This window comes from Macrobrachium rosenbergii, chromosome 33 (genome assembly GCF_040412425.1).
Source record: "Macrobrachium rosenbergii isolate ZJJX-2024 chromosome 33, ASM4041242v1, whole genome shotgun sequence".
Lineage (NCBI taxonomy): Eukaryota > Metazoa > Arthropoda > Malacostraca > Decapoda > Palaemonidae > Macrobrachium > Macrobrachium rosenbergii.
This window is the reverse complement of record NC_089773.1, coordinates 371312-396212: the sequence shown is the minus strand read 5'-3', so window position 1 is coordinate 396212 and position 24901 is coordinate 371312. Positions and strand designations below refer to the sequence as shown.

The following is a 24901-nucleotide window of genomic DNA, read 5'->3' as shown; positions in this document are numbered from 1 at the left end:
TTAAAAGAGAGGGAGAGAATAGACGGACTAGCATATAGATGAACATCGATAGAGAGAGAGAGAGAGAGAGAATGCACAAGCTAGCATTGAACATACATCGAAAGAGAGAGAGAGAGATAGCGTACACCGAGTGAACGTGCATTTTCATTGTAAAGCGAGATTGAGTCAGGCCAAACAAAATGAATCTGCATTTTCCATTCCCATCGACCAACATTTCTCTCTCCACAGAGGAATGGCTCCAGAACCTCCCTCAAACCTGCCCAATTAAATCATCCCTCTCGCTGCTTCCCAAACGAGCTTTGTGACGTCCGAGTTTGCCTCTCTCTCTCTCTCTCTCTCTCTCTCTCTCTCTCTCTCTCTCTCTCTCTCTCTCTCTCACACAGTGCTAAGTTCCCATACAAAAATAGGGAAGGTTGTGCTCTCAAATTATATATATATATATATATATATATATATATATATATATATATATATATATATATATATATATATATATATATATATATATATATATATATATATATATATATATATATATATATATATATATATATATATATATATATATATATATATATATATATATATATATATATATATATATATATATGTGTGTGTGTGTGTGTGTGTGTGTGTGTGTATCAGAGAACCTGTCGTTGCGTGTGGACAAAATATATAAAAAATTAAAAGCTATGATTTGCTTTTAATCAGTTTTGTAATTAAAACAATGCACTTTTATATGTATATATATATATATATATATATATATATATATATATATATATATATATATATATATATATATATATATATATATATATAGTCTGATGCGCAGTCAATTACAATTTGTTTGATGCACGCACACAAACCCAGTTGTAACTTTCTACGTCACCTACACAATTATAAGTTCCCTGATACACGGATGCATACAGTCAACCATTCTCTGATAGTTAGTTATACTTAGTTTATTGACAAATTATACAGTGCATTATGCAACTTAAGTTTACACAAAAGTGCTTTGTTTTAGTTACAAAAATCGTTATAAGCAAAACGTAGTTTTCCTTTTTTATACATTTTGTCCACACGCGACGACAGGTTCTCTGGTACATAGAGTTACAAGTACAATTACAAAAGCAGTATTCAGTCGTACGTTCGCTAAGAACCACTCGAAATGGCAGTCTCTTCTATAAAACAGCACAACTGCCCCTCGATCACACACGTCACGGCACATTAAAATTTCTGTATGGACACACACACACACACACACACACACACACAAAATTACAGTTACATTTTCGCTTCCAAACACAACGGAAACAGGTAAAAAATGTGCCGAAGTTTTTCTGTACAATATGCTGTATGAAACTCAGTCACGGCCAAGTGGTGGCCTGTGTTGTTGTCACCTTTAGCAGTGGCTAACTTTAACCGCAAATAAAATCAAACCTACTGAGGAGGCTAGAGGGCTGCAATTTGGTATGTTTGATGATTGGAGGGTGGATGATCAACATAGCAATTTGCAGCCCTCTAGCCTCCTCAGTAGTTTTCAAGATCTGAGGGCGGACAGAAAAAGTACAGACTGACAGACAAACAGCCATCTCTATAATAGTTTTCTTTTACAGAAAACTAAAAAGTTCTTTCACATACACACATGGCTGATGCTTTCCTCATGTGCACACCCACAAATACACACACACACACACTCATAAGTTGACAAGAAATCACAAAAAGCGTAATTTTCAGGAAAGGAACATCCCTCTTTCTGTGATGTAGGCTACATTGGTTGTGTCGTTTTCAATCAGCTGTATTCACTGAATGGAAAGAAATTTTTTAGTTTTGTGCAAAAGAAACCTATTGTGCCGACTTTGTCTGTCCGTCCACGCTTTTTCTGTCCGCCCTCAGATCTTAAAAACTACCGAGGCTAGAGGACTGCAAATTGGTATGTTGATCATCCACCCTCCAGTCATCAAACGTACCAAACTGCAGCCCTCTAGCCTCCTCAGTAGTTTTTTTTAATTTTATTTAAGGCTAAAGTTAGCCATAATCGTGCGTCTGGCAACGATATAGGCCAGGCCACCCGGAGCCGTGGTTACAGTTTTATGGGCCTCGGCTCATACAGCATTTTTCGGTGGCCTTGATTATACGATGTACAGAAAACTCGATTGCGCCGAAAAAACTTCGGCGCATTTTTCACTTGTTTTCATTAGTTCTTCATCGTTTCATGTCCTGTTATTTCGCTGCAGCTTCTTGGAATTTTCAAATGACTCGAAGTACCAGATGTCATCCGAATCCGGATTGATCTCTTGGTCATGAAGTTGGAACCTGACAGTCAGTCAGTATAACCATTTACGTTGGGTGTTTATCATTTATTATATTTTAGACTAGAAGTCGACTTCAAGCATGCCTGACACACACACGAAAGCACAGCTCCAGTAACAGCAATATATATATATATATTATATATATATATATATATATATATATATATATATATATATATATATATATATATATATATATATATATAGATATGGTTTAGGGATTATGTATATACACACACACATATATATATATGATTGACGTCTCCATCGTGCCATAAATTAGCAGAATTTGGGGAGTTGTATCATGCTCGGAGAATGGCATGGGCTAGCAACCCCATTCCAAGATAATAGCTAAAGCAGAAGGATAAGACCTTAAGCCACACTCTGTTAGGGATATATATATATATATATATATATATATATATATATATATATATATATATATATATATATACACATGCATACATACATATAGATATAGATAGACAGATATTTTAGTGGTCATGTGTTAGTGAGTCAGAGAGAGAGAGAGAGAGAGAGAGAGAGAGAGAGAGAGAGAGAGAGAGAGAGAGAGAGAGAGCCGATGAAGGGTGGATAGCAAGAGCCATGACTAGGGCTCAGTACTGAAAGATTGATGGAGTAAAGGCGACGGAGCGAATGAACCCGAGGTTGGGGTCGTGTGTGCAGTAGCCTACGTCTTGGACTGGAATAAATACACGGGGTTCCTCTTTCCTCTCCTTGTAGGAAATTCCCCCGTTTTGCACTTTATAGATTTGTCTTTTCCTCTTTATTTCTCTTTTCTTGTTCAGAAATTGTTCTGTCTCTTTTCTCTCATTGAATTTTTTTCGAAATTTTCCCTTTTTCATATTACCTTAACATGTTTCTCTTCTTTCTCATACCATCACCATCTCATTTCTCCTTCCTCTTTCTCTTTTCCCTCTTCTTCTTCTTCTTCTTCTTCTTCTTCTTCTTCTTCTTCTTCTTCTTCTTCTTCTTCTTCTTCTTCTTCTTCCTCCTCTTGGTACAACAACAGTCTGCTTAAGGAGAACAAAGGGCCTGTGAAGTTAAGCCGACTAACAAGTCCTCTTGTAAAACTTCCAGGCATGGCTATTCTACAGCAGGCTTTCCCCGGGAGATCCAGAGTATATTATATCGGATTTTTTGTGAATTTTACTAAAATTGTATCACGAGCACCGTAGATTATTTCCACCTTCGATTTTCCTCTCAGTTTGAATGCTGTTGTCGTACGTTTTGTCATGCGTAGAGTATCGTACGAAAATTACTCCCCAGTTGCATAAATTAGTTCTAACTATCTGTACACCTGTGTGCATGTGGTATATATACATATATGTATGTGTATATATATATATATATATATATATATATATATATATATATATATATATATATATATATATATATATATATATATATATATATATATATATATATATATATATATATGACTATTTATCACATCACCGTGATTCATATACAATCAGAAAGCTACAAACGTCTTTAATATTAAATTCACTCTACCTCTGAAATAATATATTTTCATATATATTACCGAAGGAATTTTTAGTTGATAATAAGTCCACCGTCACGTGAAAGTCACGAACCAGCGACGGAGAATCAGGACTACAGTGACGCACTAACTCTTGTGGCGATTTCGTTAGTGCGTCACTGTAGTCCTGATTCCTCGTCCGTCGCTGGTTCGACCCCACGGGACGGTGGACTTATTATCAACTAAAATTCCCGTCGTAACATATATATGAAAATATATTATTTCGAGGTAGAGTGAATTGATATTAAAGGACGTTTGTAGTATTATATATATATATATATATATATATATATATATATATATATATATATATATATATATATATATATATATATATATATATATATATATATATATATATATATATGTTAGATCTTTGGTTGTTCTATGGGCGGTAATTTAGTTACCTGTTTATTTATTTGGCTAATCCTCTCCCCTCCCCTCTTATTTTCACAGGATTGTTGACGTCTGTGGTGGCGTGGCGCCAACTTTTAGTCAGGTTCGGGCAGCAGTAGCGAACTTTTGAGTACCAGCAGCAGTTCGACTTTGAAGACGTTTCTTGGGCAGCCGATGTTTGGGCCCAGGCTGGAGCAGCGCACCAACGAAGATGGTTGTTTGTTGGCCGCAGGTGGAGACCCTGTCGGCGGTTTTGGCTCGGTGCAGTGGCCCCGTGTCTTTTGTATTTTTGGCAGACGGCAGCAGGACGTCGTGATATTACGACCTGTTGTCGTTAGTTGGTGGACTTCGCTGGAGATGGCTTTTTTTGTATCGACTGCTGCTGGTACTTACTTTTTTGATATAAAGTAATATTGCTTTATTTTTGTGTTTCAGGCCCGGACCTGGCTCATTTTGTTATGGCCTTTTTTTTGCTTAAGATTTTTATTAACTTTAATATTAATAAATCTATTTTTATAGCAAACTCCTGTATTTTTGTTATTCCTCCTCCTTTGTGTGTGCGAGCTGTCGATTAGCCAGAGCAGCCCCAATAATATTTCCATCTAGATCCTGTGTTTTTCTTAAGGGCCGAAAACCTCGGTTTGTAACATTGGCGACCGTGTGACAGGATTGGCTCTGCTCTGGTTATCGGAGTTTTCACCACATTGAGGCGGAGGTTGGTTATTTTGGAAAAAAAAAATTGTAATTTTTTTTTTTTTCTGTCGGGGAAGGTGTTAGGATCTTTGGTTGTTCTATGGGCGATAGGTAGTTACCTGTTTATTTATTTGGCTAATCCTCTCCCCTCCCCTCTTATTTTCACAGGATTGTTGACGTCTGTGGTGGCGTGGCGCCAACTTTTAGTCAGTTCGGCAGCAGTAGCGAACAGGTTGTTCTCTTGGGGAAGAGAACTTTTTGAGTACCAGCAGCAGTTCGACTTTGAAGACGTTTCTTGGGCAGCCGATGTTTGGGCCCAGGCTGGAGCAGCGCACCAACGAAGATGGTTGTTTGTTGGCCGCAGGTGGAGACCCTGTCGGCGGTTTTGGCTCGGGTGCAGTGGCCCGTGTCTTTTGTATTTTTACGAGACGGCAGCAGGACGTATATTCACGCCTGTTGTCGCGAGTTGGTGGACTTCGCTGGAGATGGCTTTTTTTTGTATCGACTGCTGCTGGTACTTACTTTTTGATATAAAGTAATATTGCTTTATTTTTGTGTTTCGTGGCCCGGACCTGGCTCATTTTGTTATATTTTTTTTTTGCTTAAGATTTTTATTAACTTTAATATTAATAAATCTATTTTTATAGCAAACTCCTGTATTTTTGTTATTCCTCCTCCTTTGTGTGTGAGAGCTGTCGATTAGCCAGAGCAGCCCCAATAATATTTCCATCTAGATCCTGTGTTTTTCTTAAGGGCCAAAAACCTCGGTTCGTAACAATATATATATATATATATATATATATATATATATATATATATATATATATATATATATATATATATATATATATGATTACTAACAGGACCTCATTGAAATTAGTTCTGACTGTCTGTACACCTGTATGTGTGTGTATATGTATGTATGTGTATATATATATATATATATATATATATATATATATATATATATATATATATATATATATGATTACTAACAGGACCTCATTGAAACTGGATGGTACCTAGCAGAGTTATTAAAAAAAATCACAAGCTTTCCAGGACTAACAGTCCTCATTGTCAAGTATCCTGCCCATTGATCATCAGCCCCTCCTGCCCTTCCTTGCATGAGTCTTGATCTCCGCCGTCGTATGTTTAGTTCTTTGTTGTTCGGGATTGGAAACTGTTCTGTTGATCTTTTGGATATGTTTATGTTTTAGTTTAGCTGGTCCGCTGGTATAGTGGTTAGTGTCGTGACATGCCACTCAGATGTGGCAGGTTTGCGTCTCCCCCAGGGTGTTGGAAGATCACTGGCTCTGTATCGTGATCAGTTACTGCTGCAGTTTGGGGTCTGCTGCGGTGGGAGGCTGAAACCAACATTCTTTGGAAGCTTAAAGAATTTCAAGTCACTTACCCCTTTGGTGTGCTTGTTCCTTGTGAATAGGTTTCATCTTCTTAAATAATAATAATAATAATAATATAATTTGGCAGCAGACCCTCTTTTAAACAGGTTCTATTGAATATTATTGCTGCTTCAGCTGCATTTATTTTGTAGAAGACTTTTTCTATTTTCCTTATTGCGGACTTCTCTTCAGTGGAGGTGCGTGCTAACAGCTCGCCTATATTTGTCATTTCATGGGGGAAAAGTCAAAATCTGGATTCTGCTTCTTTATATATTCTATACAGTTAGTTATATACAATTGTTGCCGCGACGCGTTTCGACAGACTCTTCTGTCATTCTCCAGCGGGAGCTAGTAGAGGACTGGCAGATTGCATAGGTCCTTCTGAATTTATACACGGGCTTCAGCGGGGGTCATGGATGGCGAATTCTGATTGGTTGCAGTCAGCGAACTTCAAGCCAAATTTCTGCGGCGAAGCTCGATCCTGACAGATCTTCGCAACCTGGGAATGTCATTCATTCCAGCGTTCCCATTGGCCTGCCGTTGCGTGATGTCATGCCGGCTGACATCATCGGTAGTTTGGCTGCTATTGGGCTGCGGATGAATGATGTCATTATCTACTCTTTCTGTCGTAGTCGGGGATTGTCTCGAAGGGCGCCTCGCTCATCAGGGGCATCTCCATTTTCAGGGTTGTCGTTTTCAGGTATTCGTTGGATTTGGTGGGTGTTCTGCATTATTCTTCTTAAATTCGTGGGTAGGAGCGATGCCTCCTGCGTCGTATTCATTGTTGGTTTTCTCTTGGCAATGAGGAGCGCCTCTAGCAGGCGCAGACGTCGAGGGTCGGCGGCTCTCCGATTATACTTATATTTTGTATAATACTGTCGCGGGAGATGGAAATATTGTGAGTAGCACGGGCGTGGTTCATGATGGCACCCTCCTGGGCGTGGCAGGAGATCCTTTTTGACAGACGCATCGTGGTCATTCCAATATAAGCGCCGGGACATCCTCGGACAGGACATACAAATTGGTAGACCACGTTCTTCTGCTTGAGGGGTTCTCTTGCTGGCGGAGAGGGGTTATTCTTCATCACCAGCACCTCCACTGAAGAGAAGTCCGCAATAAGGAAAATAGAAAAAGTCTTCTACAAAATAAATGCAGCTGAAGCAGCAATAATATTCAATAATAATAATAATAATAATAATATGAAGGAAGTAGACCCTCTTTCAGTATTCTTATATGAATATTGGCCAGTTGCTGACCAACATCGCTGAGCCTGAAAAGAGAATTATAAGGAAAACAGAAAAGATCCTGTATAAGATAAATTCGCAAAATACAGCCATTCTTTTCAATAATAATATAATAATAATAATAATGATGATGATGATGTCCTTATTAAAACTCCACAGTAATGTTCCAAATGTGACCTAGTCCTCAGAATTATTCTCAGCACTGCCTTCCTTCGTTTTTTCATGATAGTTGATGGGGGCATCGTCTGGGATCACCCTCAGTGTTTTATTCTTGTTGTTATGTACAAAATCTGTCTTTTCCCAGATGATCTTATTGTCATGATTCCAGCAGTGTTTGGCCGCTGCCGAGTGGCGAATGTTCTACTCGAGTTGGCTTGCTCTCTCTCCTCTTGCACGTTTTACCCTTGTGCCAAAATATATCTCATCACAGTTGTCACACGGTGCTAAGTAGACTCACCACCCCCCTCATCTCTTCCCATTTTATGGGTATTTTATTTCTAATTATCATATTCTTGAAGTTATTATTATGATTCCCAATTAATCTCATATTTTTCCGCTTTTTTTTTTGAATCCTCAATGATGATACTGTTTGGAATAAGGATCGTAAATATATATATATATATATATATATATATATATATATATATATATATATATATATATATATATATATATATATATATATATATATATATATATATATATATATAAAGATAAAATCCACGAGGAGAACGGAAACACCGGAGTGCTGCGAGGCCTTTCGACACTTACGTCCTTTACTTAGCAGACTGAAGAAATATAAAAGTAAGTTTACAAAGAAAGCTCATATAAATGACAGATGGGGATTGTAAAGGAAACATGTGTAACTGGAACCCAACACAATTGAAGAATTAGTAGAACTGCCAAAACAGGGTTAAATATTTAAGAGGTTTTACAAAGGATTAGGATCAACCGTTCAGAAACAGGGACAGGACAATTAAAAGATTATACAGGGTCGTGACTGAAAACTCTCACAGGATAAATTGGACAAAGTTCAGTGATTGCCTGATCGAAAGATTTCTCTTCAAGAAATCTATTGGAGTCCGCTATTATCCAGCTTACTTCCAGCTGTAATTTTAACCTTAGCCTTGGCATGTATTATCTGGACCCCTGTATTAGAAAAATGTTCAAGAATGACCTAAAAGATAAAATCACTGACTTAATTACAAGTTAGTTACTTGATATATATTTTCTTTGTATCCGTATGTTTAATATAATTTTTTATTTGTAAAAATGTTATGTTGCAAAAATTATGATTGTTTACAAAAAAGAGAATTATTTTGTTGTACTAATATTTTTTGGGTGGTCAGTCACGACCCTGTATAATCTTTTAATTGTCCTGTCCCTGCTTCTGAACGGTTGATCCTAATCCTTTGTAAAACCTCTTAAATAGTTAACCCTGTTTTGGCAGTTCTACTAATTCTTCAGTTGTGTTGGATTCCAGGTACATATATTTCCTTTATAATCCCCATCTGTCATTTATATGAGCTTTCTTTGTAAACTTACTTTTATATTTCTTCAGTCTACTAAGTAAAGGACGTAAGTGTCGAAAGGCATCGCAGCACTCCAGTGTTTCCGTTTCCTTCATGGATTTTATCTTTATTTATATATTCATCACGTTCCATATTTTCGTGATTCAGTTATACATATACGAGTATATAGTATATATAATATAGTATATATATATATATATATATATATATATATATATATATATATATATATATATATATATATACACACAAATACACTATATTATTTATACTATATATACAGTATATATATGTATATATATGTGTATATATATATACTCGTATACACTATACACACACACACACACACACAAAACCAACCTTGTCCCATAGGAGGGAAATGACTTCGGAGTCCTTTCGTTAGAAATACACGGTGTCTGTGCAGATACAAGCAGTGAATAAGGCCAGCTGACTTGGCTAAGGAAGTCGAGGGACCAACAACCTCATCCTAGATTATTGCTGAAGAAGAAAAGGGTTTTTGGCGCCACTCCTCCAGAAGTTGAAGTAGTTACAATAACAAGTAAAAAACGCGCCGCATTTTCTTCGAATTTTCTGTACAGCGTATAATGCTGTATGAAACTCTCAGCCACGGCCTGGTGTCTTGTGTTGTTGCGCCTATAGCGGTGCCAGACGCACGATTATGGCTAACTTTAACTGTAATAAAATAAAAACTGATGCTAGAGGGCTGCGGTTTGGTATGTTTGATGATTGGAGGGTGGATGATCAACATACCAATTTGCAGCCCTCTAGCCTCAGTAGTTTTTTAGATCTGAGGGCGGACGGACAGACAAAAAGCCATCTCTATAATAGTTTTCTTTGACAGAAAACTAACTAGTTGCGACAAATACAATGTATTAATGGTGGTGATGAGAGGAATGAAAAATGGTAAACTAAGCGCAAATAAAGGAAGGAGAGAGAGAGAGAGAGAGAGAGACTCCCAAAAGGCATTTCAGGACAAACGTTTTATCAGTTCAAACGGAAGAGCATTGTGACGAGAAAACAAATTGGAAATAAATTGACGACAAAAACAAGCGCCTTCCGAGTCAGAATACAAATGAGGCGGAAGGAACTGTTCTTCGCGACTGACAGAAAAGAAAAGAAAAGAAAAGAAAAAAGAGGCTCTTCTCTTTGTGTGCATTTTACAGAATGTGTGCTCGCCGATGGTTCTTTTGTTTGTTTCACGAAGACTGGCTGATCATTCGATAAATGATCTGGCGCTGCGACTACCGGAGTCACACCCGTTTCAGTGTCAAGTGTCTGTTGTTGCTGTGATGTTTTCCAAGAAAATCTGTACAGAAATTCCACTATTGAATTTTTTTATGAAAATAGTCTCACTAAGGCATTCCATGCAATGCTGACAGCCTAAACAATAAAAATATTTGCCTTGCGAGTTGAAGTGGTGTAGAAATCAAGTCGGACCAATTCCTGGCTTACAGAATTCACTTCTTCTGTCCGCGAAGTTTTTGGGCATCGTCCATGAATATGAAGGACAACCTTTTGAGGCATTTTATGCAGATTACATTCCACAGCTGACGCTCTTGTTGTGACCCGTTTCCCCTCTTAAAAAATGACTGAAGTGTGATGGAAGTTTGTGAACAATGATTTCTTTAATGTGATTATTATCCCCGTTTCCTTACCTGCATAGAGGCTGATGCATCGTTCGCGTGACCTTAAATTTTCATGTCATCTGACAGACAGCAGCCGTATATACTGACGAGGTTTATTGAAGCCAGAAAATCGCTCCACCTGTTACTGTATGAATGGCATCTATTAGTGGGTACCCATCCAAGTAGGGTACCTGAGAGATGGACGATTCATTACAAGATCGGATAAAGTGAACCAGTGCTCTATTTTTTCAGCTAATTTATGAGAAAATGAATCTTCATTCTCTCAGCTCTGGAAAGCTGAACCCAAACCCAAAGAGGGAACGAGACCATCATATTTGGGCAGACGTCCAAGCGCTTAAAGAAGTTGCACGCACATCGTGAGCTGTGATGCTGAAAGGGGCCATTTCTTCACTGTGGTGTTGCTTGAAATCCTGCAATCAGTTGTGTTTCATTAACTTACTGAAGTATATGTGTTGCTGTTTCTGGCCTCTGAGTTATCTTGGGGGCCATATTTAGTCTCCTAGATTTTGGCCATATTACCAGTGTTCTCATGTCTATTTTAGTTCTGCCATTTTATGGTTATATACTGTGGCTTTCACAGTCATGGGGTTGACTGCCCTTCCTTGACGATATCTACAACCACACACACACATATATATATATATATATATATATATATATATATATATATATATATATATATATATATATATATATATATATATATATATATATATATATATATATATATATATATATATATATATATGTGTGTGTGTGTGTGTGTGTGTGTGTATGTGTGTGTATGTATGTATATGTAGTAAAATAGTCTATAATCGAATAAACTAATAACTTAAAAAATGCAAAAGAGCATTTTGTAGCAGAAAGTTTAAAACACAGGGGAGTAATGAAAGGTTAATGCCTACTGTAGATAAGGAAGCCTTTGGTTTGCTTTCTAGTTTGGTTCATTTGAAGATGTTGTTGCTGGGGAATAGGGGCTGATTCACATTATACAATCCTATCACGTCACGTCACCGTCCCGTCAGCCGTGCCTTGTATTCACACTATCCAACACAATCCTGTTCAGTTCAATTCGTGCCCAACCTCAACCACTTACTACACACTCACACTCAACAACATTAGACACTCACTCACTAGGCACTCACTATACACTAAACACTCGCTAAACATGCACTAAACACTCACTAAACCCAAAACACTCAAACACGAAATACTCAATAAACTCTAAATGCTCATTAAACCCCTAAACACTCATTAAACAGTAAACAGTCACTGAACATTCACTAATCTCTCATTAAACACTCACTAAACACTTACACACTAAACATTCACTAAACACTAACATTCACTAAACCCTAAATACTCACTGAACACTTACACACTAAACACTAACATTCACTAAACCCTAAATGCTCACTAAACTCTTGCACACTAAACATTCACTATACCCTGAACACTCACTAAATATTCACTGAATACGTACACACTAAACATTCACTAAACCCTAAATGCTCACTAAACATTCATTAAACATAAACATTCACTAAACACTTACTCATTAAATATTCATGATAAAAAAATTCACAGTCACACTAAGCCTCTGTAAGAAACTTGCATAAGCATCGTCACGTCACGTCAAAATATTCTTTCCAAGAAAACGTGTTGTGATGTGACGGTGGATGGCGTGCGCTCGATGGTGACGTGACGGTGTGAACAAGTCCATTTGATTACATGTAAGAACTTTTCACATCTTTGACGTGACGTGATGCCATAATGTGAATCAGCTTAAAGTGGAAGTTCTCACAGATCATAAGCCGTTGATGGATCTTTTTAATAAGCCAGATCTTTCTCCTAAGAGAGCTAGGTGGTTTTTGACAATTAGGGATTTTGATGCTAAGCTTAGTTATATTGAAGGCAAACATAATGTGACAGCAGATGCCCTTAGTAGGAATTTTGTGGACACAGGGTGACCATGTGTGTAATGTAACTGGTGAGTGTGTACATTGGGATGTCAGATTAGTGGAGAAGAAACAAGACGAAGATGAGGTTTTAGCAGACGCAAAGGCGTTTCTTAGAGGGGAATTAGTGAGAAAGGGTTATAAGTTGCCTTACGCAGGTCTGGAGTTAGAGGGTAATTTGTTAGTGAGGAGAATTAAATACAAGTTGAGGAGTGGTGAGGATAAAGGTGATACAACACAGATTATGGTGCCAAAGGAGTTGACTCCAGTGGTTTTGGATATTATGCATTGTAAGTCTGGTAGTCCACATTTGGGGATTGAGAAGCAATTTTTCTGGAGAATCTGGTCAAGGGCTGTTCTGTGTGTAATTTGTGAAAACCGGCGAGAGTTATGATGTGTAAATTGGGGTCTTTTCCTATCCCTAGTAGCCCATTTCAGAGGGTTCACATGGACCTTTTGACCAACTTTTGCAATTCAGGTTATGGCTATAGGCATTTGTTGGTGATTATAGATGAATTAACGAGATTCGTGGAAATTTTTCCATTAAAGAATAAGAGGGTGGATGAAGTTGCAGACATTTTTCAGTGGGTATATTTGTAGATATGGGGTTCTGAGTTTCTTAATGCTGATAATGGGAGAGAATTTTTGAACAGAATGCTAGAGTGTCTTGCGAAAGTTATGGGGATACAGAAAGTAAATATTCTTCCATATAGGCTTGAAGTTAATGGGTTGTTTGAGCGCACCAATACAGGTGTTCGAAGCCGTTAGAGTTACAGTGGGTGGTAATGATACTAATTGGGATTGATATATTTACATGGTGAGACATGGTATAAATACAATGGTTAGTGATACTGTAAAGTCCCCGTTCAACGCCTTCTCTGTAGAGAACATTCCATTTTCTGCGGTGCCTTCTCATCGACCTAAAGTCGATCAGAATGTATATTTATCATCATAATTGTAAACTGCATATATGTTGTCTTTCTAAACAATCATGTTTTATATACAAGTAACGAGTTATTTATGTTATGTGTCAGACATTATTGATCACTATGTTCTCTGTATGAACCTGTCCTGTTTTTGTAAGAAATTAGTTTGACCTCAGGTCACTTGTAAATCTTTGTACCAGCAGCCTCTGCGAACTACGCAGACGTCCGCATCTCGCTTTATAAGCAGCTCGCTTTCATAAATAAACTAGCAGTACTTGTCTTCCTACTCATTATTTCTCACCTCTCTCACAGTGGTGACCCCCGGAGTGGTTCCCGGAAGCCATTAACGGACCCAAACAGCGACTAAGTCTTGGCTCAATGAACCTAATCCACGCCCCTAACAGACTAACTACGGCGCTCTAACAAAGCGTTTGGGCGTTAACCGACCCTCATCGGCAGGTCACCAGTGTCATTAGCGGACCCACACAGCACGCTCCCCCAGCGTGTATTGGCGCGAGTGTCCCCACACACTACAAGTGAGAGTGCGAAACGAGCATGGATGCAGACATTCCCAACCAGGTACAAATTACTGCAAACCTCTCGGAGGCAGACACCTCCCTCTCGCAGCCCCCTCCTGTGCACACCTCCACACCGGTACTGCCGCCCCACGCGATGACCCCCCCGACGGACCAACCAAAGAGGGCCCTTAACATAAGGCTGCTGCCATTCACCAGGGACAACACAGCGTCTTGGTTCTACAGGGTCGAGGGGCAGTTCAGAATAGCAGGCCTGACTGATGAGGTGTTGAAGGCAGACATCGCCATTAATGCCCTCCCGGAGGAGATATATAAGAAGATCGCCCCTTGATTGATGACGACATTGGTCCCCGCCACCTTCCAAGAACTGAAATCCACTCTCGTTGAGACCTGCGCCCTGCCGGTCTCCGAAAGAGCTGCCCGCGCCCTCGACCTTGCCCTCAACCCCCGGCAGGAGGGAAACCTCTTGGAAGTGATGCACGCCCTCCAGGACCTCCTCCTCCTCCCCGAGACTGACAGCAGCGGCAGGCGCAAGGAAATCAGTCTGTCGAGGGAGATCTTCCTGCGGCAGCTACTGCCAGAGGTCCGTGGGCAGATCACGGATGCGTACACCCTGCCGGTCAAGAACCCAATCAGGTTGGCGCAGCAGCTGATGGACTCCACGAAGGTGGCTAAGCAGGCGACCACGCCCGCACACTCTGCCAACTGCCTCCTGCCAGAGGACCCCACCATGGAGCCTGTCAACTCCATCGAGCAGAAAAGGTTGTCCCACCAGCAGAAGAAGGAGGGGCCGGGGCTATGCTACTTCCACCAGAGGTTCAGGAGAGCTGCCCAGAGGTGCGAAGCCTCCTGCCCTTCTTCCCTTCAAAAAAACGGAGGCGGCGGCAGCCAACCCCACAGGCCGCCGTGGCAGCAGCAACAAAAATACCCAGGGGCCCCCTACCATTAGGGTTCTGTGTCCGCGACTCGATCTCCGGCAAGATGATGTTGGTCAACACTGGAGCCACGCGTTCGGTGTTTCTGCCTTCTGGAGAGGACCGCAGACGCCCGCTGGACCCGACTACCTGCCTGGCGGCCGCAATCGGGTCCCCCATCCTCTCCTACGGCACCAAGCTCCTGTCGATCTCCATCCTTGGCTGGAGGTACAGCTGGGAGTTCATCATTGCGGACGTCAGGACTCCACTCCTAGGGACGGATTTCCTCGCCCACTTCAGTCTAGCAGTCAACGTCGGCCACAAACGCCTGCTGGACACCCAGTCCTGCCAGTCCCTGCCCTTGTCACCAGGCCCCAGGGAGCCTGCCATCTGTTCCATTGCCCCACCAGTATGGTTCCCTCCTGAAGGAGTTCCCGGAGGTCTTCAAACCCGGGCTCCGCCAGCTGCCCGGGACTCCTGCCAAACACGGGATATACAGTACCACTATATCAAGAGGAAGGGCCCCCGACGCGCGAAGTTCCGACGGCTTCCTCTTCAGCGCCTTCAGGAAGCCAAAAAGGCCTTCGCAGAGATGGAAAGGATAGGCATATGCAAAAAGGCTCCCAGCCTGTGGGCCTCCCCTCTTCACATGATGCAGAAAGCGAACAGCACTGGAGGCCCTGCGGCGACTTCAGGCAGCTGAACCTGGCAACAGAACCAGACCACCACCCCCTGCCGAACATGCAGGACCTGACGGCCTCTATCCACAGGGCCAGGATATTCTCCAAAATGGACCTACTAAAATCTTATTTTCAGGTCCCAGTAGCGCCGGAGGACATCCCCAGAACCGCCATCGTCACGCCCTCCGGGTTCTACGTCTTCGCCCTCTCCACCTTCGGCCTGAGGAACACGGGCACGACCTTCCAGAGATTGATGGACAGCATCCTGGGGGGACCTGGACTTTTGCGTCTGCTACGTCGATGATATCCTAATCTTTTCCAGATCCCGGGAGGAACACCTGTGACACATCCGGAAGGTCCTGCAACGCCTGTAGGAAAGTGGCCTTGTCATCAGGTTTGACAAATGCACCTTCGGCATTGAGAAGGTGGAGTTCCTGGGCCACGAGATATCCCCGGAAGGCGTCCGCCCAATGTCATCAAAGGTCGAAGCTGTCGAGAGGCTCCCCACCCCTACCTCCATCAGGGCCATACAAGAATTCCTCAGAATGGTCAACTACCACAGAAGATTCATCCCAGGGATTGCTCACACCATGGCCCCCCTGATGGAGGTCCTGAAGGGATGTCCAAAGACCTTAGTGTGGGGTCCCAACCAGCAGAAGGCTTTCTTCCTGACGAAGGCCGCCCTTGCCCAAGCAACGTCTTTGGCCCACCAGGACCCCAGCGCTCCCCTCCAGCTGACAACGGATGCCAGCAACGTCGCCTGCGGAGCAGTCCTGGAACAGGTCATCAGAGGGACCCCTCAGCCCATTGCCTTCTTCAGTAGAAGGCTAAACCCTGCCGAGTCCCGCTACAGCACCTTCGACCGAGAACTCTTCGCAGCATACCAGGCGGTACGGCACTTCAAGTTCCTCCTGGCGGGGATACCCTTCACAAATTGGAGTGACCACCAGCCGCTGGTCCACGCCTTCATGAAGCTGGGCGACTCATGGTCCTCTAGGCAGCAGCGGCACCTCGCAGCCATCACGGAGTTCACCTGCACCATCAAATACCTCCCCAGCAGGTGGTGGTGGCTATTGTTTTTTTTTAAATGCCAGAAACTTTGCTGCCTCAAGGAGAAGCAGGTTCCACAAGTCTGTATGGCTGTTAGTCATGAGTCTGCCGTAGAAGAGAATAAGTGTGGCCTGTGACGGGGGCGACACGGTTGGTGGTGGACCAAGCTCCTGTTAAATATATATGGAGGTATGTGTAACATATAAATGCTTGCTGTATTTAGCAATCTCGCAAGTGGTGGTATGCGTATGTTAATTCAGTGCTCAACGTCCATTCACCTGTGGAGATTCTGCCCACATGAGAACGCAAGTCAATTCAGCAATTGATCAGTTGATGACCTGAAGTTGTTCAGATGGTTCTCGGATACAGTGTCACATGTCAAAGATGGAAATTTTCATCATTATTCCATGGAACTTTTTGGTCTGGTTTTAATTGGATATTGGGGTGTGTTAACGGATTGTGAACCTGCTTGTACATTACGAAATCGTGAAGTGAGAAGGCGCTTGTGATTAGATTACTTAATCTTTGGTGAGAACCCAAGCTAAGAGGACGTGTTGGACACACTGGGAATCGAGATTTCCATTCACTTAAGAATAAGTAGAGACTTAGAAAAATCACTAACCTTTACAAAACTGAGTATATAATGACTGTTCTTTTTGTCATTATTTACCAGTTACCTCATGTGTTTTGGGGTGTTTATAAACGATTTTAATAAGAGATGGTTCCATTCTTTGCCAGGAATGTTTCAATGGACCCATGAGTAATTGAGGAGGACATGCTCCTGTATAAGCGGGCATTTAAAATGACCGATGTGGGAAGTGGTTGTTTAAAATGGAACCAGTGACAGAAATGGCTCTGAAAGTTATGTGTAACAGACTTCACTGAAATGGGGTTAGTTTAGAGACTTGGTTGGGGGACAGGAAATAATCCCCATGTATCATATCTGACATGCAATTACTTACTTTGCTTCGTGGTAATGCTTAATGGGTCTAATATCTATCTTCCATAATTTCATTTTACAGGATTCATTGTTAAACTTGCTTAATAAAGTTTAGTTTTGTAATTTTAGGATTTGATTTACACACCTTAGACAGAATAGGTAGAGAGAGAGAGAGAAGGAACTTCTCAGCTGCCAGCTACCAGATACCAACTGAACTCAGGTAAGGCCAAAGGCCCTTTGTCAAGGTTCGACAAGGCCTTTTAACATATATATATTTATGAATATCGCCGCCGAATCTTCAACTATTAAGCCCTTGTGGCAAAATACACCAAGCAGGTATACCAGACACGTAGGGGGAGAGGGATTCATAGACCCACCAGTGATAGGAGAGTTGTTGACCAATAAATGTCGCACCTTTTTCAGGGAGGGGTCCTTATGAGCCTCAAGGGAAAACACGTGCAGATTTAGAGAGCTGTCTCCTTCCTTAATCCCCAATTCCATTCCCACTGAGTTTCCGAACATTTACGCTGGCCAAGTCTCTTCTCCTGATTTCCAGGTGAAGGTTGCCTCCTTGGCCTGAAGCGATGCCTCAAGCCCCAATCGAGACCTCACAAACACAGAGGTCATGCCAGAAAAGTGGTTCAAGACAGATCAGTCTAGGAGACGGTCAGATCGGGTAATCTCTCTGCCCAACAGCCCCCAGAGCCGAGGTGACTTTGGAACTCACACTCTATTCACGCTGGACAAAAGTACCAAGATTGGTTGGCCATTATCTTTTTCTTTGACTCATTTAATTATCTCTCACATTTCATTGCTCAAGTAACTACTTGTCTCATCTATGTACACAGTGTATCTACATCCCATGTGTAATTCCTTTACAGTACAACATAATTCTCACCCCTTGCTAGCAAGTGAGTAAAGAATCTCCCTCCAATTCTTGCATTTATTTAATTATAGAGAGAGTATCATCGCAATGTTATTCTTACCTGGGTGGTCCTGTGGTTTTCCAGTTTTTTGTCTCCCCAAAGGCTCTTTCAAACCTTTTCCTTTCTTATGGTCTCCTTTGGTCCTGTTATACCAGCTTCCTCTAGTGGATGTTTGTTTCCTTCATTCAGAAGGGTTTCAAAATACAACCTCCATTATTCCAGCATCTCTCTGTTTTCAGCTTTCAACTTTTCCATTTTCATCTCTTATTCCATTCAACTCCCATTCTTTGCCCTTGCCACCTACCTTGTAGCCTCCTCCTCTCCCTGTATATAGTTATATCCTCCTCCCTGCCTGAACTTGTAGGCTTTCTCCTTCTCTTCGGTTGCCCTTTGTACACTTGGTTTCACCACCAGGCCCTTCTCTACAGTCCTTCTCCAGTGTGACCCCACTACCTTTTTTTATATCTTCTCTCAGCAGTTTCCACCACCTGCTTCTTGATGCTGACTGTGTTGACCCTTTCATGATATTTCCTTTGACTGGGTCTCTTTTCATTTTTCTATCTTCAGTATTGATTAGCTCACAGCAATGTGTGTTTGTTAAGCAAGCCTCACCTGGTATAACTGTGCATTCTGTTTCTTTGATAAATTAAATCTGTATTTCAACTTCTCACACTTGTATTTCACCAAATTCTCTCAGGTTTTTAAAACATTTTCACCAACTTTAATCCTTGGCTATGGCAAAATTCCAGTTCTGCTTCTCCCGCTTGATTTCTTCCTTCTAAGCTATATTTAATCAAAACAGACTCAAAACCTGCTCTGCTGTATGTGTGTGTGTGTGTGTATTTAGGTCTCCTCTTATTATACCATCTGACAGTGGCACTTCTGTTACTGCATCTGATAGCAACTGGCTTATTTTCTTCTGGTTATCACAAACTGTATTTTATTTCATGTATTCAAGTGCTGAAGTTGTGAACTCTAGTCTTTTCCCTGTTCTGTACAAAGAAAATGGGACAACCTCAATACTCTATGAGAGAAAGTGGCTCTGATTGAATGTAGTTTATTTTTATGTTATTTTCATGACTAAATATATTTTCATATGATAAAAACATGATTCACTAATTTTCAGATATATTAATATTAAAGTAAACACAGCATATCATAAAATGTATTTTTTCAGTGTATTTAAGCACATACTGAACAGAATAGGTAAATTCCTTGTGTTTTTCCTAGTGTGTCCCCTGTTCTGTAAAAAGAAAAAATGGGACAGCCTCAATGCTCTATGAGGGAAAATGGCTCCAATTGAATTTAGTGGACTAGAGTTTAGCTTTCACACTTAGCTCTAAGCCACATATTTTTAAGGGTAATGTAGTAAGATGACTTTGAAATGATATTCAAGGGTTTTAGGATGATAGTTTAAGGTATATTTGGTGTAGGATGATAGTTTAACACTTTCATATCCAATTGATGTAGTAGTACGCAAAATTACCCTAACCCCCCTCCCTACCTGACTGACGTAACTTTACGTAAAATTTACTGAAATTTTTCATACGTGTGGTAGGGGTAAATTTTTTTTATTTTCGGACAAGTAGCGATTTTCATAGGCTAGATCATACCTTGGACCGTGTAACTCGGGTATCAATACGCCAGCCAAGTAGCTCCTGTACTGCGCATGCTCAAATCCCTGGCATAGTAAAATTCTCACAATGAAATCAGCTGATCCCACCCACACTTCGCTCTGTGACCACACGTGCGAGCTGCTGTAGACACGTGTGTTTGTTTACATAGTGACCACTAGAGAACAATTTTCCGATATGCATTCGCAAAGTTTTTACGGTAAAAGTAGCGCAAAACGTGTTAGTGCATCCCATAAGAGACGTTTAGATTTTAGGCAGGGCTCTGAATCTCCAGAAGATGCCAAGATAAGGAGGCTGCTAATGGATTATGACTTTTCTTGGAAGGCTCATAGGATTAACCTTACCCCAACCAAGCAAGCCATGGAACTGCTTCGTCTGGAGTGGGAAGAAGATTCCGATGCTGAAGTGATTGATGCTGCTGAAATGATTGAGGGGAGTGATGATGAGGTAATGGCTCCAGGAGTTGTAGCATTAGAAAATGTGTTACAGGTACACAAAGAAGAGTTCAGAGAGGCCGCTATTAGTGTTGGTGAGGTACCGGGAACAAGTGGCGTAAGCATCAGGGAGAGAGGCAAGAGGGAGAAGAAAAAAGTACGTAAGTTGGAGAGAGATGCTGCTGGTATTTCTGTTGTTGGGGGTTCTGTTGGTGAAGCTGGTGTTGTTAGGGGTTCTGTTGGTGCTTGTTCTGGTGCAACAGGTCGTGTAAGTATAAGCGAGTAAAGTAAAGGTAAGGGGGTGAGAAGGGCATATATGCCAAGAAAAAGACAAAAGGTAAGTTTGTGAGAGGGCCTGCTGGTGTTGGTGTTTTGGGGGGAGATGCTGGAGGTGTTGGAGATGCTGTACGTAGTGTTGGAGGAGGAGATAGTAATGCTGGAGGTGTTGGGGATGCTGGGAGTAGTGTTGGAGATGCTGTGAGTAGTGTTGGGGGAGGAGATGGTGATGCTGGGGTGTTGGGGATGCTGGGAGTTTTGGAGATGGTGATGCTGGAGGTGTTGGAGTTGCTGGAGGAGGAGATGGTGATGCTGGGGGGTTGGAGATGCTGAGTAGTGTTGGGGAGGAGATGGTGATGCTGGGGTGTTGGGGATGCTGGGAGTAGTGTTGGAGGAGATGGTGATGCTGGGGTGTTGGAGTTGCTGGAGGAGGAGATGGTGATGCTGGGGATGCTGTGAGGAGGAGATGGAGATGCTGGGATGTGTTGTTAGGGGATGTTGCTGGAGGAGATGGTGATGCTGGGGTGTTGGATGCTGGAGGAGGAGATGGTGATGCTGGGGTGTTGGAGTTGCTGGAGGAGGAGATGGTGATGCTGGGGGTGTTGGGGATGCTGGGAGATGCTGGAGGAGATGGGGGGAGATGCTGGGAGTAGATGGTGGAGGAGGAGATGGTGATGCTGGGGTGTTGTGTTGGGGGAGGAGGAGATGGTGATGCTGGGGTGTTGGGGTTGCTGGGAGCAGTGTTGGGGAGGAGATGGTGATGCTGGGGTGTTGGGGTTGCTGGGAGGTGTTGGGGGAGAGATGGTGATGCTGTGATGCTGGGTGTTGGGGGAGGAGATGGTGATGCAGTGTTGGGGTTGCTGGAGGAGTGTTGGGGAGAGATGGTGATGCTGGGGGTGTTGGGGATGCTGGTGAGCAGTGTTGGGGGAGGAGATGGTGATGCTGGGGGTTTGGGGTTGCTGGGAGCAGTGTTGGAGGAGATGGTGATGCTGGGGGTGTTGGGGTTGCTGGGAGCAGTGTTGGGGAGGAGATGGTGATGCTGGGGGTGTTGGGGTTGCTGGGAGCAGTGTTGGGGAGGAGATGGTGATGCTGGGGTGTTGGGGTGCTGGGAGCAGTGTTGGGGAGATGGTGATGCTGGGGTGTTGGGGTGTTGGGGAGGAGATGGTGATGTAGTGTTGGGGAGCAGTGTTGGGGAGGAGATGGTGATGCTGGGGTGTTGGGGTTGCTGGGAGCAGTGTTGGGGGGATGGTGATGCTGGGGTGTTGGGGTGCTGGGATGCTGGGGGTGTTGGGGGTGTTGGAGTTGCTGGGAGCAGTGTTGGGGAGGAGATGGTGATGCTGGGGTTGTTGCTGGGAGCAGTGTTGGGGGAGGAGATGGTGATGCTGGGGTGTTGGGGTTGCTGGGAGCAGTGTTGGGGAGGAGAGGTGATGGTGATGTTGGGGTTGCTGGGAGCTGTTGGGGGAGTGGTGATGTGCTGGGAGCAGTGTTGGGGAGATGGTGATGCTGGGGGTGTTGGAGTTGCTGGGAGCAGTGTTGGGGAGGAGATGGTGATGCTGGGGGTGTTGGGGTTGCTGGGAGCAGTGTTGGGGAGGAGATGGTGATGCTGGGGATGCTGGGAGCAGTGTTGGGGAGTGGTGATGCTGGGGTGTTGGAGTTGCTGGGAGCAGTGTTGGGGAGGAGATGGTGATGCTGGGGTGTTGGGGTTGCTGGGAGCAGTGTTGGGGGAGATGGTGATGCTGGGGGTGTTGGAGTTGCTGGGAGTAGTGTTGGGGAGGAGATGGTGATGCTGGGGTGTTGGGGTTGCTGGGAGCAGTGTTGGGGAGGAGATGGTGATGCTGGGGTGTTGGGGATGCTTGGGGAGTGGTGAGTGTGTTGGGGTTGCTGGGAGGAGATGGTGATGCTGGGGTGTTGGAGTTGCTGGGAGCAGTGCTGGGGGAGATGGTGATGCTGGGATGATGATGCTGGGGTGTTGGAGATGCTGGGAGCAGTGTTGGGGGGAGGAGATGGTGATGCTGGGGGTGTTGGGGATGCTGGGAGCAGTGTTGGAGGAGATGGTGATGCTGGGGTGTTGGAGTTGCTGGAGGTGTTGGGGGAGGAGATGGTGATGGTGATGCTTGGGGTGTTGGGGGGTGTTGGGAGCTAGTGTTGGGGGGGAGGAGATGGGAGATGGTGATGTTGGAGGGGGAGCAGCTTGGGGGAGGAGATGGTGATGCTGGGGGTGTTGGAGTTGCTGGGAGCAGTGTTGGGGAGGAGATGGTGATGCTGGGGGTGTTGGGGATGCTTGGGGGAGATGGTGTGTTGGAGGGAGATGGTGATGCTGGGGTGTTGGAGGTGCTGGAGGAGTGTTGGGGAGATGGTGATGCTGGGGGTGTTGGGGATGCTGGGAGCAGTGTTGGGGAGGAGATGGTGATGCTGGGGTGTTGGGTGCTGGGGTGTTGGGGATGCTGGGGAGCAGTGTTGGGGAGGAGATGGTGATGCTGGGGTGTTGGGGAGTTGCTGGGGGTGTTGGGGTTGCTGGGAGCAGTGTTGGGGAGGAGATGGTGATGCTGGGGGTGTTGGGGATGCTGGGAGCAGTGTTGGAGGAGATGGTGATGCTGGGAGTGTTGGAGTTGCTGGAGGTGTTGGGGAGGAGATGGTGATGCTGGGGTGTTGGAGTTGCTGGGAGCAGTGTTGGGGGAGGAGATGGTGATGCTGGGGTGTTGGAGTTGCTGGGAGCAGTGTTGGGGAGATGGTGATGCTGGGGTGTTGGCTGGGAGCAGTGTTGGGGGGAGATGGTGATGCTGGGGTGTGCTGGGAGCAGTGTTGGGGAGAGATGGTGATGCTGGGGTGTTGGGGTTGCTGGGAGCAGTGTTGGGGAGGAGATGGTAATGCTGGGGGTGTTGGGGTTGCTGGGAGCAGTGTTGGGGGAGGAGATGGTGATGCTGGGAGTGTTGGTGATGATGGTTTTGTAGTGATAAATCTGGAGGGTGCTGCTGTCTGTTGTATATCCTGGAGGTCCAAAGGAAGGTGTTGCTGATCCTGGGAGGCCTTCACTTGATTTTGAGGGATTTCTTGAAGGCAGTGATACTGGGAGGGGTGTTAGTGATGATGAGGGAGGCTTTGAGGGATTTTATGGTGCCCCTAGTGATGCTGGGAGTGATGAGGCCTTGGGTTCTGGTGATGCCTCAGGGGTTCAAAGAGGCCGTAGGCGTGCCAGGAGTAGTAGTAGTAGTAGTAGTAGTAGTAGTAGTAGTGAAAGCAGTGGTTCTGATGTCCAGGCAGAGGGTGCGGGTGGTGGTGTAGATGTAGGTGGTCCCCGTCGTGCCCGAGGTGAGCGTTCCCGAAGGAGAAGGAGGTCTGGATCTTCGAGGATGAGCAGCCGTGACAGGCAACCAACCCATGATGTTGATGAGGAGTGGACCCAGGATCCTACGCCTCCAGTGATTCTGCCTTTCACAGGCATGCCAGGGTTGAATGTCCCTACCCCTACGACACTTCTCGGATTTCTCCAGCCCTTTATTACTAGAGAGCTGTTGGTATGCTTGGCTGCAGAAACCAATGCGTACGCATATTACATGCGTAAGATGTGTCATGGGGACAAGGGATCCTGGGTGCCTGTAACTGTGCAAGAGATGGCTGTGTTCCTGGGCCTCATCATTATCATGGGGATTTTTCCAGCACCAGAGAGGCGAATGTACTGGCAGACAGGCAAAATTTTTTCAATGCCAGGTTTTGCTCGGATCATGTCAAGGAACCAGTTTGATACCATCAACCGGTACTTTCATACCACAAACTGAAAGGCCATCCCTCGAGGTAACAACGACCGATTAT

General features: G+C 43.5%; 1 protein-coding gene across 1 annotated transcript; it reads left to right on the top strand.

Moving 5' to 3' along the window:
- Positions 1 to 20558: 20558 nt before the first annotated feature.
- LOC136855762 (uncharacterized) lies at positions 20559 to 21424 on the top strand. Its single transcript, XM_067133119.1, has 2 exons — positions 20559 to 21083; positions 21125 to 21424. The coding sequence occupies exons 1-2, from the start codon at positions 20559 to 20561 to the stop codon at positions 21422 to 21424; spliced, it is 825 nt and encodes a 274-aa protein (XP_066989220.1).
- The last annotated feature ends 3477 nt before the right edge of the window (positions 21425 to 24901 follow it).

Bases quoted from the DNA above. Each gene is read 5' to 3' on its own strand.
- LOC136855762 (XM_067133119.1), top strand. From the start codon at position 20,559: ATGCATTCGCAAAGTTTTTACGGTAAAAGTAGCGCAAAACGTGTTAGT. The intron at 21,084-21,124 runs GTAAGTATAAGC...GGGGGTGAGAAG, and splicing joins GTTCTGGTGCAACAGGTCGT to GGCATATATGCCAAGAAAAA.